At 51.0% G+C, this 14,500-nt stretch overlaps 8 protein-coding genes across 8 annotated transcripts; 1 reads left to right on the top strand and 7 right to left on the bottom strand.

Annotated features, from left to right (window-relative positions):
* Positions 1-121: 121 nt before the first annotated feature.
* BO79DRAFT_289484 (uncharacterized protein) lies at positions 122-1,266 on the bottom strand (the record flags this gene model as incomplete). Its single annotated transcript, XM_025688785.1, has 2 exons — positions 1,042-1,266; positions 122-973 (listed from the first exon to the last, which is right to left on the bottom strand). The coding sequence occupies exons 1-2, from the start codon at positions 1,153-1,155 to the stop codon at positions 122-124; spliced, it is 966 nt and encodes a 321-aa protein (XP_025536801.1). The 5' UTR covers positions 1,156-1,266.
* A 752-nt stretch (positions 1,267-2,018) lies between these two features.
* On the top strand, positions 2,019-2,960 carry BO79DRAFT_200094 (sulfotransferase family protein; the record flags this gene model as incomplete). Its single annotated transcript, XM_025681468.1, has 2 exons — positions 2,019-2,145; positions 2,236-2,960. The coding sequence occupies 2 exons, from the start codon at positions 2,019-2,021 to the stop codon at positions 2,958-2,960; spliced, it is 852 nt and encodes a 283-aa protein (XP_025536800.1).
* A 248-nt stretch (positions 2,961-3,208) lies between these two features.
* BO79DRAFT_200091 (uncharacterized protein) lies at positions 3,209-4,387 on the bottom strand. The gene is made up of 2 exons (XM_025681467.1): positions 4,129-4,387; positions 3,209-4,077 (listed from the first exon to the last, which is right to left on the bottom strand). The coding sequence occupies exons 1-2, from the start codon at positions 4,328-4,330 to the stop codon at positions 3,302-3,304; spliced, it is 978 nt and encodes a 325-aa protein (XP_025536799.1). The 5' UTR covers positions 4,331-4,387; the 3' UTR covers positions 3,209-3,301.
* Positions 4,388-4,785: 398 nt separating this feature from the next.
* BO79DRAFT_271728 (NAD(P)/FAD-dependent oxidoreductase) lies at positions 4,786-6,371 on the bottom strand (the record flags this gene model as incomplete). Its single annotated transcript, XM_025687372.1, has 4 exons — positions 4,786-5,635; positions 5,684-6,068; positions 6,113-6,312; positions 6,361-6,371. The coding sequence occupies 4 exons, from the start codon at positions 6,369-6,371 to the stop codon at positions 4,786-4,788; spliced, it is 1,446 nt and encodes a 481-aa protein (XP_025536798.1).
* A 792-nt stretch (positions 6,372-7,163) lies between these two features.
* On the bottom strand, positions 7,164-8,618 carry BO79DRAFT_271726 (uncharacterized protein; the record flags this gene model as incomplete). The annotated part of the gene is made up of 2 exons (XM_025687371.1): positions 7,164-8,525; positions 8,580-8,618. The coding sequence occupies 2 exons, from the start codon at positions 8,616-8,618 to the stop codon at positions 7,266-7,268; spliced, it is 1,299 nt and encodes a 432-aa protein (XP_025536797.1). The 3' UTR covers positions 7,164-7,265.
* Positions 8,619-9,802: 1,184 nt separating this feature from the next.
* Positions 9,803-11,272, bottom strand: BO79DRAFT_247203 (cytochrome P450; the record flags this gene model as incomplete). The annotated part of the gene is made up of 1 exon (XM_025685629.1): positions 9,803-11,272. The coding sequence occupies one exon, from the start codon at positions 11,270-11,272 to the stop codon at positions 9,803-9,805; it is 1,470 nt and encodes a 489-aa protein (XP_025536796.1).
* Positions 11,273-11,662: 390 nt separating this feature from the next.
* Positions 11,663-12,710, bottom strand: BO79DRAFT_271717 (SDR family oxidoreductase; the record flags this gene model as incomplete). Its single annotated transcript, XM_025687370.1, has 3 exons — positions 12,398-12,710; positions 12,189-12,314; positions 11,663-12,128 (listed from the first exon to the last, which is right to left on the bottom strand). The coding sequence occupies exons 1-3, from the start codon at positions 12,691-12,693 to the stop codon at positions 11,663-11,665; spliced, it is 888 nt and encodes a 295-aa protein (XP_025536795.1). The 5' UTR covers positions 12,694-12,710.
* A 271-nt stretch (positions 12,711-12,981) lies between these two features.
* Positions 12,982-14,208, bottom strand: BO79DRAFT_247202 (NAD(P)/FAD-dependent oxidoreductase; the record flags this gene model as incomplete). Its single annotated transcript, XM_025685628.1, has 1 exon — positions 12,982-14,208. The coding sequence occupies exon 1, from the start codon at positions 14,179-14,181 to the stop codon at positions 12,982-12,984; it is 1,200 nt and encodes a 399-aa protein (XP_025536794.1). The 5' UTR covers positions 14,182-14,208.
* Between the last annotated feature and the right edge of the window lie 292 nt (positions 14,209-14,500).

Here is a 14,500-nt window from a genome sequence, read left to right as displayed (position 1 = left end):
TGATCATTAACGATGAATCTTATCTATACTACTTATATTATCTATCCGTCTTAGGTGGTATCTATATATACATAACCCGAAATAAAGCAATGTAATCGCAGACGTGGATAGCAGGTATAATCTATTCCCACTCGGCCAGCAACTTCTCATCCAACCCCACATAGCCCTCGACAATCTTCATCCCTCTAACCCTCTCCTCTTCGATCATTTCCCACGTCCAATCCGATACCCCTTGTCCTGTAGCATGATCATCCTGATCCTTACTCAACACCTCCCCCACCCCCTCCACAATCCCCTCCACCGTCCCCTCTTCCTCCTCCTCAACCACCACTCCATCCTCACCCTCCCCATCATCAACACTCCTCTCCGGCAACATCCCACTCGCCCTCAACACCCTCTCCGGCGGCACAGTAACCCACCCCTTCTTCACCACATACTTACTCACCGCCGTAGCAAACACCTTCCCATTCGCCTTCCCCCGATTCTTCCCATTCCCCGAATTCATCCCCACAAAAGCAGACAACACATAAACCCACTTCCGATCCCACCCCACCACGCGACTCAACACACGATACCTCTGCAACGGCCCAATCTCCCTCTTGAAGCTAGTAAAGGTCGATCCCAGCGCGACATACACCTTCTTCCCCACATTGACCTTGGCATTCTCATCCTTCCCGTTCTTCAACTCGTGGTCGAATTCCAAGCTCACGAGCGCTAAACCCGGTGTATAGACTCTGGTCACGATGGCTGTGCGGGAGATGTCCAGATCGGAGAAATACGTGCTGTTGGATTTGTGGAAGTTGTAGTCGGTTTCCCAGAGGGAGGTGCGCGTGGTGAGTGTGTGCGGGTGGAAGATCGGGTGGGTTTGGATGTTCTTTTGGTTTTTGCTGCTTGGAGATGGGGGACAGGTTGGGAAGGGTGGGGAGGTCGGGGAGCGGCGGAGGTTGAGGAGGAGGTGGGTTAGAAGGCGGATCTATTAGTATTCATTATCTTTCGTTAGTATTTGGTATGTATGGGTGGGAGGGGGTATGGGATACATACGTGCCACGAGAAAGGAATGTTCTTGAGATTGAGTAATGCGAGGACAATGGCGAGGGATTTCCAGGAGAAGAGTGTGGGGAGGATGACTTCGCGGAGGGTGGAGAGGTCGGCCATGGTGATGTTGATTATTATTATGTATTATGGATTATGTAGATGTTGATGAATGTACAGTGGGAACGGGGATTCCCCGGACTCGGATATGGAGAAGAAGATGAGAACAGGAAGGGATCCTGCCTAAATTTAAAAGGAGACTGAATCAAGGAGAGAGTTGTTTGTAAAGAAGTAAGCCGGAGACTCAATCTTGGGGCGATCTCGGAAAAACTACCTCGGTACTTGGTACCTCCGTCGGAGTTATCTTATCGCAGGTGATTAGCCCTTGTTTCCTTTGGAAAGTCTATTACTGAAGTGTAGAGGTTATTGAATGTTATATCTTGAGTAATTTCTAGTAATACATTCCTTTAAATGTCATATTGCCTTTGGTTATCTAGATTTGTCGCAGTGAGAGCCTACATCTGAATTACCCGAATCGGTATAGTGTTGATTAGCTGCCTCGTGGATATATACACTTTTTGAACATCATATTCCTGCTGAAGTATGATATTCGTGAGATATCACTTCTTTTTCAAATTATATCTTGTATCACCGAATTAGAAGAGCTCTGTAATTGATTTACAGCAGATGTCTGCCTCTACCACTATGCACAACACTATACAACTTGCCCCAGCCAACTAAGCGCTAACGAGCTAGTGAATGAGACTAAATGCATGAACGAGCAGACCAATCAATGCAATCCTCCAACTGCCGACAGGTAAGCGCTAGCTCAATATAAGTGAATGAAAGGACTATAAAAAATCTCTACAATAACGCCATGACCCTCCTAATTTAAACATCAAATATCCTTCTCCTCCTACAAATACCAATCAACAGAATACAGCAGATCATACTCTCCTACTTGATACTATATCTACATCAACACCATGGCAACCCCCCAAGACCGCCACCCCGAGCTCTTCCGCCCCGTGAACAGCGAATCCCCACGAGGCAAGCAGCGCACAATTCCACTCGAAGTCCTCTGCCTAGGATTCAACCGCACCGGCACAGCCTGTAAGTACCTAGTTGTACTATACACCCCAAAATCAAGATCCCACCCCATAATCACCAAAAGCAAACCCATACTAAGAGAAGGAATAATAGCAATGTGCTCCGCCCTCGAAACCCTGTCGCTCCCCTGCTGGCACTCCATCCACCTAATGTCCGACAAATTCGGCACCATCCCCATGTGGCAAGAAGCCATCGACCGAAAGTTCTTCAACGCACCAGGTCCCCTCTACGGTCGAACCGAGTTCGATCAACTGCTCCACGACTACGCCGCCATATCCTCCGATACCCCGGCCATTGCCTTCTCCGAGGAGTTGCTCAACGCATACCCGGAGGCCAAAGTAGTCCTGGTAGAGAGAGACATCGACTCGTGGTACCAGAGCTGGATGAACGGCGTGATTGCCAATACGTATGATCCCGTCGTGACCATCATATATACCATTGATCGGTGGTTCACGCACCCGTTGGGGAAGGTGCATAAGTCGACGTTTGAGGGGTGGTTGGGGATTAAGGGACCCGAGGATGCGAAGCGTGTCAGTCGGGAAAAGTATAAGGAGCATTATGAGTTGGTGAGACGGTTGACGCCGCCTGAGAGGTTGTTGGAGTTCAGGTTAAGTGAGGGGTGGGAGCCGTTGTGTGAGTTTTTGGGCAAGCCCGTTCCTGAGGTGCCGTTTCCGCATTTGAATGAGAAGAAGTGGTTGGATGAGAAGGTGAAGATTGTGATGTGGAGGGGGATGGTGAGGTTGGGGTGGAGGATTGGGTTGTGGGTGTTGGGGCCGGTGGTGGTGGCGGCGTTGGTATATAGGGCTATGGGGGTGTAGTGGTTTTAACTACTAGGCTGTGGTGTTGAATGCTATATTTGTATTGAGTAGTTCACTAATGGGGGAAGCTTTTGACACAATTAACCCGAAGAGAAAACAATACAAAGGAACTTGAGTAACCCCAAAGCCAAGAGAACGTATTCTCCACGTGCAGTTTGTGTGATCACTATCTGAGCAGATGCTGTTACTGTGGCCCAGACGAACCATGACAATACTGTATACTCTGTCTGATTCTATAATCCAATTATGCTCAACATACACCGAATACAGACCAAACGAGCACTCCATTCCCACTCAACACCCAGCCCCAAAAACCACCAACCTAACTTCCAACGATCTACCTAAAAGATAGCCATACAATTCGGCGGACTCGACACCCCCGTCTTACAATTCAACGGACTCGAACTAACAAAAAACGTCCACCTGCCCAACCTCTCACAAACCTCCTTCAACCCCTCCAGATCAAACATCTCCCCAATTGGCACTCCCCACCCAGCAAGCAAAAAGTGATGTAAATCCCACTCCTTCTCTACCGGCGGATACACCTCAAAGCTGACCGCATCGCCCGCCACAGCCGCGAAATGTTGGTCCCAGAGGAACCGCACCACGCGCTCACTCTGCTCTAATCCTGCATGCTGAGGCATTTCCTGTTGACTGTACTTGACCTTCTCGTCATCGGTCATGTTATCCCATGTGGTGGGCAGGCCAACGCGCAGGAAGAGAATGTCGCCTGGCTGGAAGGTGATGTTGCATTCTTTCGCGATGGTGAGGACGTCGTCCAGGGAGACGGTGTGGCGGGTTAGGGCGTTTACTGTGATATCCTTGGTGCGCTGGATGTAGGAGGCGTAGTCGATTAGGACGCCACGGCCGGCGATGCCCTTCTTGGCCCAGTGGGCTATGCCGATCCGCCCGGACGAGGGGTCGAGGATCTCGGTGGAGGTGGTGCCGCCGTAGAAGACGCGGCGGTCAGGGTCGTCGGGTGTTGGGGCTGGGGCGTTGTGGTGTCGTAGGCCGTCCCATTGGGAGGATTGCTGGGGATTGAAGTGGTATTCGTCGTCGAAGGCGTGGCCTTCGCTGACCCATTTTACCTGGTGGGCGAAGGGTTTGCGGCCGAAGCCTGTGTTTTGGTTAGTTGGCGATAGAGGATGGGTTGGAAGGAAGGGATTACCTGGTGGGTTCAGCTTCTCCAGGTCCCAGTTGAGGCATACACGCTCGCCGGTCTGGATCTGGGTGCGTGCTGCGTTGGCCACGACTTCTGGAGTGAGGAGACGGAGCATCCCCAGCCCCTCGTCGGCGGAGTTGGGGGCTGCGGGCCAGTAGCGCCGCTTGTCGGGGAGGTCGTCGTAGGTTTGGGGAAGGGATTCGGCCATGGTTGTTTGGCAGTGGGGGTATGGTTGAGAGGGAGTCGTGTTGTTTGTGAAGAGTAGGGATTACAGGTATAAGTGAAATGAGAGATGGTAAAGAGCGTGAGGGGTTGTTTAGTTGATGATGGATTGGCGGGTGGGGAAGCCATCGGAGAAAGTCCGGGAGATCCATGCGGTGCTTGCTTCACTTAGGGTTCACCCGCGCATTGTTCTGATATACTCTCATATCTAGAATTCCTAATATGGACACGAGATGGTATGTCTAGAAACATCTTGGCATCGTAGATCATACTCATATTCGGTCAGACAGATTATGCAAGGGGTACATCAGATGATACGAGATTGCGTGAATAATCACCTCGGAGGATATTCAATGTGACAGGTATTGCAACACCCAGAATAGCACTGAAAAAAACCTTGTCTATTCAAAGATCTGAATGATAATCACAGTGTGTAATAGTCTACCTCGCCTTCTGCTTTCCTTTCACTCCCCCTCCCACCAACCACACTATCAAACCCTGCACACCCTGCAACACCATTCTAAAGACATATTCCAACCAACTAACCTCCCTCACTGCACACCCCCTCAACCGACTATCAGCAACCGGAAACGGGAGTCTGGCCCCAAGCTCCCCGGCCACCCCAAACGCACTCGTAAACGCATCCTCATGAAACCCATACATCGTCCACGCTCCCACGTAACTGATCCCCCGTGTGCCCTGAATTGTCGGTAGCATGGTCTGCGCCCGCACCGCCGCCGGAGTAAACAGAGGATGCTCATACTGAAACACTCCCTGGATTGTGCGCTCATCCGGCATAGACAGCGGATTCATCGTCACCAACACCGACCCGTATTTCGCATGCGAGACCCCCTGCGCCCGGTTCATGTTATACGTAACACATACCTGGTCTGCCGCGCCGTTGCTCAGATAGTTCCAGGTCGACCAGACTCGACGGTTTTGGGGAAGGAGGGCCTCGTCAGAGTGGAGGACTGCGGTGTTGGTAGTTGTTTCGAATGCCGAGAGTATGGATTTCTCTAGCGGAGTTGCTGTTTTGGATACTAGGGAGAGTGCTTGGGGTGCAGGCGTAGCAAGGATGACATGGTCGTAGGCGGCCGTTGTGCCGTTGGCGGTGGTGATATTGACCATGCCCGAGGCTGGATCATTCACAACAGAGACTATAGGCTGGTTGAGGAAGACACGTTCTGAGGGAAAGCCGGCCATGATGGTGTCAATGTAGCTCTTTGCGCCATTTGTCACGCCAAGCCACTCGAGACCCTGGCCGAGCGTATTAAGCAGATTGTGATTGTATCTGATAGCATTAGCTCTGCATCAACGTTATATAGAGATAAAAACATACAAAAACCGGATGAGGGTCACGGCGGGGAATTGCAAGTTGCACTTGTCCGGACTCGTGCTCCACGTCGACGCCGTCAACGGGATTAGGTAGTTGTCGCGGAAGAATGCCGAGTATCCCTCCTTCTCGAGGTACTCGCCTATCGACATAGTATTGTCCACATCTGGGAGACGGAGAAGGTCAGGAGCGAAATGGTTGAACCTCACCATGTCGAACACCATCCGCCACATTGACGGAGAGAACAGGTTTCTGCTTTGAGCGAAAAGGTTTCTCAAGGATGAGCCTGCCCATTCAAATGACCCCGAGTCGGAGAATCGCGAAACACTAAACGACATCTCCGAGGGCGTGGTTGGGACATTGATAGCTTTGAGGAAGTTCAAGAAGTTGGCTGTTCTGTTAGACTAGGTCTGAAGTAGAAGAGAGGAAACTCACGATAGGTGGAATTGTTGAGCACAATAAATCCAGTGTCGACATTGACGCCATCTTCTCCCTTCTTGAACTCTACAGTATTAATGTGGCCTCCAAGACGAGGAGCCGCCTCGTAGAGGTAGACCTGGTGAGGGGAGTGCTGGTGAAGGGCCCAGAGGGCAGCCATGCCAGCAGCTCCGCTGCCAATGATGGCTATCTTCTTGCTAAATGATGTTAGCCAAAACTCAGCTATGGTATATAGAGCACAGCACCTGTCTTCCATGTCGTGTAATGAGCGATCTTAACGATATTTAGTGTACACTCTGTAGATCATGAGCGTGATTCCTGCTGGCTACTGGCTATTTATGTCCTAACTTAATACTCTACAGAAAGATTGACTAAGATCTTGTTGCTTGGCAGCGGATGCTACTTCACTCAAGTAACAGCATGACGTGCTTTGTCACTATGCATGCAGCTAAACCGTACGTGTGCATTCCCTTGCCATGTTCCTGCAAGCTAGACAGAAATCACTTCGACCATTCACTTCCCAGAATTCACCGCCCGAGTTACGTTTTTGTAGCACGCACCCCTGGTCTTTGTGTGACCGTTACGTTCAGCTGATGTTGTAGCAGGATGTGGCGGCTAGTCCGATCATTTCATGGTATACCACCAGATTAGGGTTCTATGCCGAGCAGTCCGAGCGAGATGTTAAGCTCCCGGTTCGCGTCACACTTGTTGATCAAGTTTGGGTTGATGTTGGCTGGTCATCCGGTCCACGGTAAAGCCAGTAATCTTGTCGAGGTTATAAACCCGCAAAGAAAGATAGACTGCGGGAATGGGCATGCGTCAATTTTGTGTCCACTGGACGAATTATCGTGGAGAAGGCGAAGATGACGTTAAGGAGATAGGTGACTAAGTTACCCTAGAGCTAATTAGCTGCAGGGTCACGAATATACGCCGAGATTCCTCCGCCCATAGCATCATCAAAGTATCCGTGGTCGCACAGAGAAATCTGATTTGGGATATAAATAACGATAGCTTTTCCATTGTACCAGACTTTCAGTAAGTGAGCAGGTTGCATTTGACCATGTGTGGCTACAGGAGTAATTGTTGGGCAGTAGCGTTGAATCAATACCAATAAACTACCGCTCTACCGCACCATATGACAAAGAATTGATCAGACAGTGGTATCATCTGGAGAATAAACCAGACTAAGGGTGGCCAGGAGACCCCACCCCACAGCCAGGAGGGCGACAAGAACTTCAACTTCAAAGAGCGGTACGTGCCCAAAGGCAAAGTAGCGACTAAGAAACAACTTCATCACTTGCATCCCATAGTGCCTCTGCTCAGCAGGACTACAGCTGGTCAGCACGTAGTAGTCCAGGGCGGACAAAGAACGCAGACCAGCACTCGCTGCGGGCCGCCCCTTTCGGAACCAGGCGATGATTCGGAAAGCGAGACAACCGGGTCTAGAGAGTTTGGCAAGTTCTGGAAACGAGCCTGATTCGTCACAGAATAGATCCCGAAGCACATTCATGCGCGACACGCGCAGGAAATCATGTCCCGCCAAGAGCTTGAAGACTTCTTCGGCGGTCAAGGCTTGACTCTCTACGAAGGAGGTGTAGAAGTCCGGCCGTAGAACCCGAAATCCAACGGCTTTGTCCGGGCATTTGCTCGAAACTGCACGCGCCGAGGGTGATTGCATGATCTCGACCGCGTCGTTGGCAAACAGTCCTGCAGCGGAATACCGCACGGTAAATGATCCGTCAGTGTTCTCCACTCGATGCCGCAGGTATCCCCTAACAAAATATTCGAGCGAACGTTCGAGTCGATTTGCGCGCCGACTGATTGTTTTCTCCAATGGCACCGGTAGAGACCAGACCCGTAATTTCCGTTGCACATGCAGCATTGCAGCCTGAAAATAGATGCGTGGCTCCGTTAAAGCCCCCACCCACCCCCACGATAAGATCAGCTGGGATCGCTGGTAGGCGGAGAGAGCAGCTGGGCGGATCGCCGGCCCCGTAGCGCGGATAGAAGCAATGAGTCGGACCCGATTGGAGGCAACTAGCACGATCCGACTGTCGATCGGCCTTTCGCACCGCAAGGGATCAGCGGTGGTTAGGGTATATGCCATGCCCTCTCGGGGATTGAACGGTGAAACATGAAAGTCTTTCGACCAGGTGCTGGAGAAGCGGTTCAATGTATGGCAAGGCTGATCTGCAGGATCGGCAACACTAGTGTCCCCGGAAGTTGACCCAGTCGATAGGAGCAAGTACATATGCCGCTCACCAAAGTTGTTGTTCACCTCTAAGATAACCGCGGCCAAGGTTTTATTGATGGAATATAAATACCAGAAAGAGACGGGATTAAAGACATGGCCTAGCACTTTGGGAGCAGTAAGAAGAAAGACGTAGGGGTATTCTTCATCCCGGAGGCGCTGGGTTGAAGATTAGTGAGACACACGCGCAGATGACGGACGGCTTTACCTGACTATGCAGATACTGACGAAGCTTCCCGTGCAGTCCAGCATGGTTGCCTCTTTCCAAGTAATCACCAGGATCCACGGTAAACCATCCAGAGCCGACCACAGGCAAGTTATATTTCTCGATACTGTTGCCCCGCCACCGAACAGGCAGCACAACCCAAAGATAGGGATAGGAGAATGAATGAACAACTGGATGTACCCTGGTGTGTCGAACCTGACAGGGGTAGAATATCGGCTCAGGTATCCTGTGCAAATCTGAAAATAAAGGAAGGGTAGACATGTTGGAAGGGACGGGCTATAGCATAGTTGGTATTCGTGCGGTGGACTAATAAGAGTGCCAGTCTAGGCGGCATTTGACGAATAAATACGCACTGAACCTGCGCAATAGCCATGCCGGCTCCTTGCCATGGTGAAAGGCAAGGCGTTGCTGCCGTGACAGGCGGCACATATTCACCTGCATGGGTACCTTACTACCTGTGGTATCCCCTTGTTTTGAAGAAGCTAATTTGTATGCTGCCATTCTTGTCTGCGTGCTGATTACTATGCCTTGGCTACCTGGATGCGACCAGCGAGGGCGTGTCAGACTTCAGAGAACAGCTATCATCTGTGTGCACGGTCTGCTAGAGATCTGAATGTCATTTGCCAATAGACTTTGACAAGAAACTCAGCTCATCATGTGGAGTTGATCACCGTTGCACAAAGTGGGTGACATGACTGCGTGCTGCTGTCTGGTGAAAAACATGACGTAGAGAGCACCTGGACAGCAGGAAGTGACAGAGAATCATTCAATGACTGAATTCTGTCTCCTAAGAGGTGAATGGAGTGTTAGTATGTGATGAGTGAGGGGGATTCCAGTCGTTGTTCTCATCGGCAGGTGCGAGTCTCTCCGTCTGCCGGATCACGGGACAACACGCCCAACGGGTTGAGGGCCTGAGACCATTTCAGCCCTCACAAAATGAAATATATCGTGGTCCGATGACACGTATTAATAACAGAAGGTTTGACTACTATCATGACCGTTACTGGCAGATTGTGCTTCTCCGATGACATTGACCCGGACCTCACATTGCAGAATTGACTAGATCAGTGAACATTGAGAATGGTACAGTCGGCTATATGGGGTTGGGTGCCATGGGGTGAAGGTATGTCCATAGCTTTTATTAATCACCTGGCTCAGAATGTACAATTTGGAGGATGGGATAAGGTTTCCTCTGTCATCTCTGACGATATTAGACAGTATTACCCTCGACGGGAACAAACCGCACCATCATCTTCCTCCCCTTTGGCAACGCAATAAACTCCAAGTGCTGCTCGATATCCTCATCATCCACAACCTCGGGTGAGTAGTTAGCATATATCATCGCTATAACTAATTTGATCTCCAGAAGTGCAAAATTGCTCCCCAGACACATCCTTCCTCCAGCTCCAAACGGGTAGAACAAGCGCCGCATATCATGGATCTTGTCATCCTTTGCGTCCATCCAACGCATGGGAATCCACTCCTCCGGAGACGGAAATACCTCTTTAATCCGGTGTAAGGAGTATGCAGAGGAACTGACTTGTACTCCGCCGGGGATATAATACCCATGTATCCATGCTCCCTCTGGTGGAGTCACCCGGGATAACGGTGCCGGAGCCGGTGCGTGTCGTCGGAGAGTTTCCCGGACGATGGCATCCAGCAACGGAAGTGCATCGATATCTGCCAGCGGAGGCAGTTCTTCTTCCATCTCCTCAGTATGCCTTAACGACCCAGACAATGTAGCCAGCTCCTCTCTCAGTCTTGTCTGCAAATCCGGCGTCTTCGACAGCTCCCACATGCCATACGTGATGGTAATACCAGTTGTCTCATGCCCCGCCACCAAATGATCCAATATCTCCGATGCAACGGCTAACTTCACATTTATATCCTCACCAGTTATATTTTTCTTTTCCTCCAATCCCTGTCGAAGCCGATCATAAACCACAGCCTGCGTCAGCGGGCCTCCATTCCCTTTTCCAAGACCAACCCCCTCACACAACCCCAAACACCACCTCTCCACAAAGCCCATAAATCTATCCTCCCTGCTCATGCTCTTGAAAGCCTCATACTGCCCTAACCACACTCCCCAAGAAACCAAATCCTCCAAGAATCTCGTCCCACTCTGCGTTCCAAACACAAACCCAGAGGTGAAATCCATCCCCACAGCCTGAAAGACAGGCAACACATTGACGACCTCACCCTTCGCAACAACCTTCCTTAAAAAATCCCCCAACCTCCCAGCCACCATCTTCTTTCCCAGAACCCTAATATCTCCCGACCTAAGCAGATAGCTCTTGGCATAAACCCCACTCAGCAACCTCTTCTGTTCCCCGTGAGATTTATTTCTCAGCATACCGACCATATTTGGCGTATGGAAGTTTATAAACGTGTCAGCATAAAACGCATGTTTTTCGAACGCGCCCTGCGTATAAATCGCCCGCAGGCCTTCAAGCGAATTGATGCTGAGTTCGGTGGGAGAAAGGCGGATTATGGGCCCGCGGGCGCGATGGGCGGTGTAGATGGCTTTCACTTCGGTGGTGCGGTTGCGATGGTGGGTTATCCATTTGGTGGTATATGGAGAGAGGGGGTGAGCGTTGGGGACGCGAGAGAGGGGGTCGGTGAAGTATTTGTGGATGAGGTAGATGATGGGGAGAATGGCGATGAGGAGAACAGAGAGCATCGTTATTGTAGTTGTGAGAGGGGAGGGAGTTGTTGAAAAGATGGATGAATACGAGGGAGACGGTGTTTAAGTATGACGGTGGATGCATGGATGCATGCTAAACCGGACTAATGATTTAGGGTTCGCGGAAGGCATTGGTGCATCCGTAGTGCAGGCAACCAGTCTTGAGAATTGATGAGTTGCTAGATTAGATACTGTCTAATTCGGGGGCACTCTAGCTACTGCTCAACAAGCAGTCGCTAATCTTCTACCAACATTGTGTTATTATCAGACTTGAACAAGAGGATATAAATCTAACCTATGAAGGTATCATCACCTTATTTCAACCCACCCCAGTTCTTGATACAACAAGCCACATATCTTCGAACTGTATACACACCTCAACCCACCTCACTCCTCATCAACATCAACATCAGTCCCCATCGCCACCTCCCTAGTAGCTTCCAAATCCGCCTGCAACGCCGCAATCTTCTCCTCCAACACCCTCACACAATCCCTCCCCAACGGCATCCTCAAAAACCCATATCCCGCATATCCATTATCAACAGCTACAACCAGAGCCCTCGCTGCTTTCTCAGGATCGCCCTTAATCCACTTCGTCGCCGAGCCCATATCCTTTGATAACGCCATCATCTCCTCAACCGGCGTATACTTGTATACATTACTGTATCCCCTCTCCAATCCAGGTCCACTAGGAAAGACCTGTCGGCCCGGGAATGGGGTGCGGAATGCACCGGGCTCGACGATTAATACTTTGATGCCGAAGGGTTTCACTTCCTGGGAGAGCGATTCGTAGACCGCTTCGATGGCGAATTTGCTGGCGGCGTAGGTGGAGCGGGCGGGGCGGGCGATGATTCTATATTTTCAGAACAAAGTTGTTAGGCATGATTTATTGGGATAAATTGAATTGACATACCCAGCTCCACTACTAATTAGAATGATATGTCCCGACCCCTTGTCATGCATCACCGGTAAACAAGCCCTCGCGGCCCGGAGGGGGCCGTAGAAGTTGACTTCCATCTGGGCGCGGACTTCTTCTTCACTAGAGATGGCTTAGCCATGGCCGTTGACACACCAAAGTAGATATTAAATATATCATGGAAAGGAATAAAATGAAAAGCGTACCTTGTATCCTCCACCGCCCCAATAAACGCATACCCCGCACTATTCACCAACACATCCACATTATACTCCACAGCTACCTCCGAAAACCGCTCATACGCATCATGCTGAGCAGGATCGAGACATACCCAGATCCCGCCATTGGGAGCGAACTCAGGATAAGAAGACTCGGCCTTTTCAACGTCGCGCGTCGTGCCAATGACCCTGTGATTGGCGATGAGGGCCTCGGCGGCAATGGCCTTTCCTAGGCCTGAGGAGGCTCCGGTGATGAGCCATGTCTGGTATGGTTCCGTGCGCATTGTGTATGGATCCTAAGACTGACAGTTATGCATAGTACAAAGCGACAATGCTAGGAGAAGGTACATGCCTTATATGCTGATAGCTAAACGGAGACACCGGAGTTAAGCGCTTAAGTCCCCGTGTTCGGGATATTCCTCTACCAGATTGCAAGGTTCCATGTAGGCTAGCCGGGAGCGCGAATTAGAATGACTGAAGTGTATTTATGGTGCTTATGGGGGCCTGTCATCGTCTAGTAACATCGATATCTCCGGTCCCAGTAATCTGCACTCAACACACTATCCCCATTATTACAACTCTGCACCGCCAACCCTATAAATCTCATTATACCCCCCTAACGCCACCTCCCTAAGTGTCTCCCCGTCCCTCCCCGCAAATCGCCCCGGATCCAACCCCTCCTTGATCTCCCCATCCACCTCCTTCCCTTCCAACACATCACACAAAAACCTCGCAGTGCCTGCCGCATGCGTAACCCACACCGCAGCAGCCAGATACACGCCCTCTAACCCAGGAACCTCACCCACAAGGGGCAAGTTGTCCGGCGTCATGGAGAAAATCCCATTGAATGTTTCTCTGGGGGCGAGACCTGTTTCGGATGGGATGAATCCCAGCGCGTGTTTCAAAGTGTTGTCAAACTCAGAAATCCACTCGCCGATGGCGGTACCCTTTGGTTCCTGCGCGACAGGAGCGTGGTTGTACGAGCCGAGGCCGTAGAAGGGGCCGTGGTCGCGCGCATAGACGTGGTGGTCGGGCCAGCGGATCCATGGGGATGGTACCTTCTTCTGGTCGTGGTAAGGCCCGTACATGTATGGATGAGCGACGGGGACGATGGGGATAGGGGTATTAATGTCCGGTAGAAGCTCAGGGGCCCAGATACCCGTAGCGAGGACGACAGTCTTAGTGGGGATGTATCCAGCTGTACCCGTGTTCACGCCATCCACGCGACCATTGCCATCTTTATGAATACTAGTGACATCTGTTTCGATGCACTCAACGCCCCTAGCGCGCGCTTCATCTTGAAAGAACTTCGTGATACACGTAGCATTTGCTGCCCCGTCGCTGGCAAAGTACAACGCACTCACAACATCCTCCTTCTTGATCAGGGCTGGGGCCATGCGGGCTGCTTCCTCCGGGGAGATAAGTTCGGCAGGGAGGCCTGCTGCTCTGGCCGAGCCATATCGACGCTGCAGACGCTCTGCGCCTGTCTGGCTCGTAGCCAGCTCGATCCCGCCGATGGTGTCGAAGCCGCCTGGGATCGTGGTGTACTCCTGCACGGTGTCTCTGGCGAGGCGGGTGAGGATGGCGCTGTCGTTGTATTGGCCGACGAAGCCGGGAGCGTGGCCGGTTGAGCCGTTGAGGGGGGTTAGGGAGCGGTCAAGGAGGATGATTTTCTTGGTTTTGTTATTGTTGGAGAGGTAGTATGCCAGGGCCGAGCCGACAATGCCGGCGCCGATGATGGCGATGTCGGCGGGTTCTTGGGTGGATTGCATGGTGGTAGTAGTAGCTGCGATGTTTCGTGGGTAGCTTGCAGGTAAGTAGTTGGGACATCGTTGGTATATAAGTGTCGAGGCATGGCGGAAGCCAAGATGCTGGCCGCGTGTGCTTTGCGGGTTCTTGTTGAGTCACCTCGTATACTAGTACTATTTAGTAGCAAGTCTTGGAAGCTATATATAGAGTCGGGTTAAGACAAACATATCCACATCCGTCGGAAGATTGACGTGTGGACGGAATGATGTCATAACTTACTTCAATAGTATAAATTCGCTTGAATGTTGTCAGTGGAGCAAAGTGGGTGAGATGTAAAGCATG

The sequence above is a fragment of the Aspergillus costaricaensis genome, assembly GCF_003184835.1.
Source record: "Aspergillus costaricaensis CBS 115574 unplaced genomic scaffold BO79scaffold_28, whole genome shotgun sequence".
NCBI classification, from domain to species: domain Eukaryota; kingdom Fungi; phylum Ascomycota; class Eurotiomycetes; order Eurotiales; family Aspergillaceae; genus Aspergillus; species Aspergillus costaricensis.
Note: the sequence above shows the minus strand (reverse complement) of the source record. Positions and strands in the feature narration are given on the sequence as shown.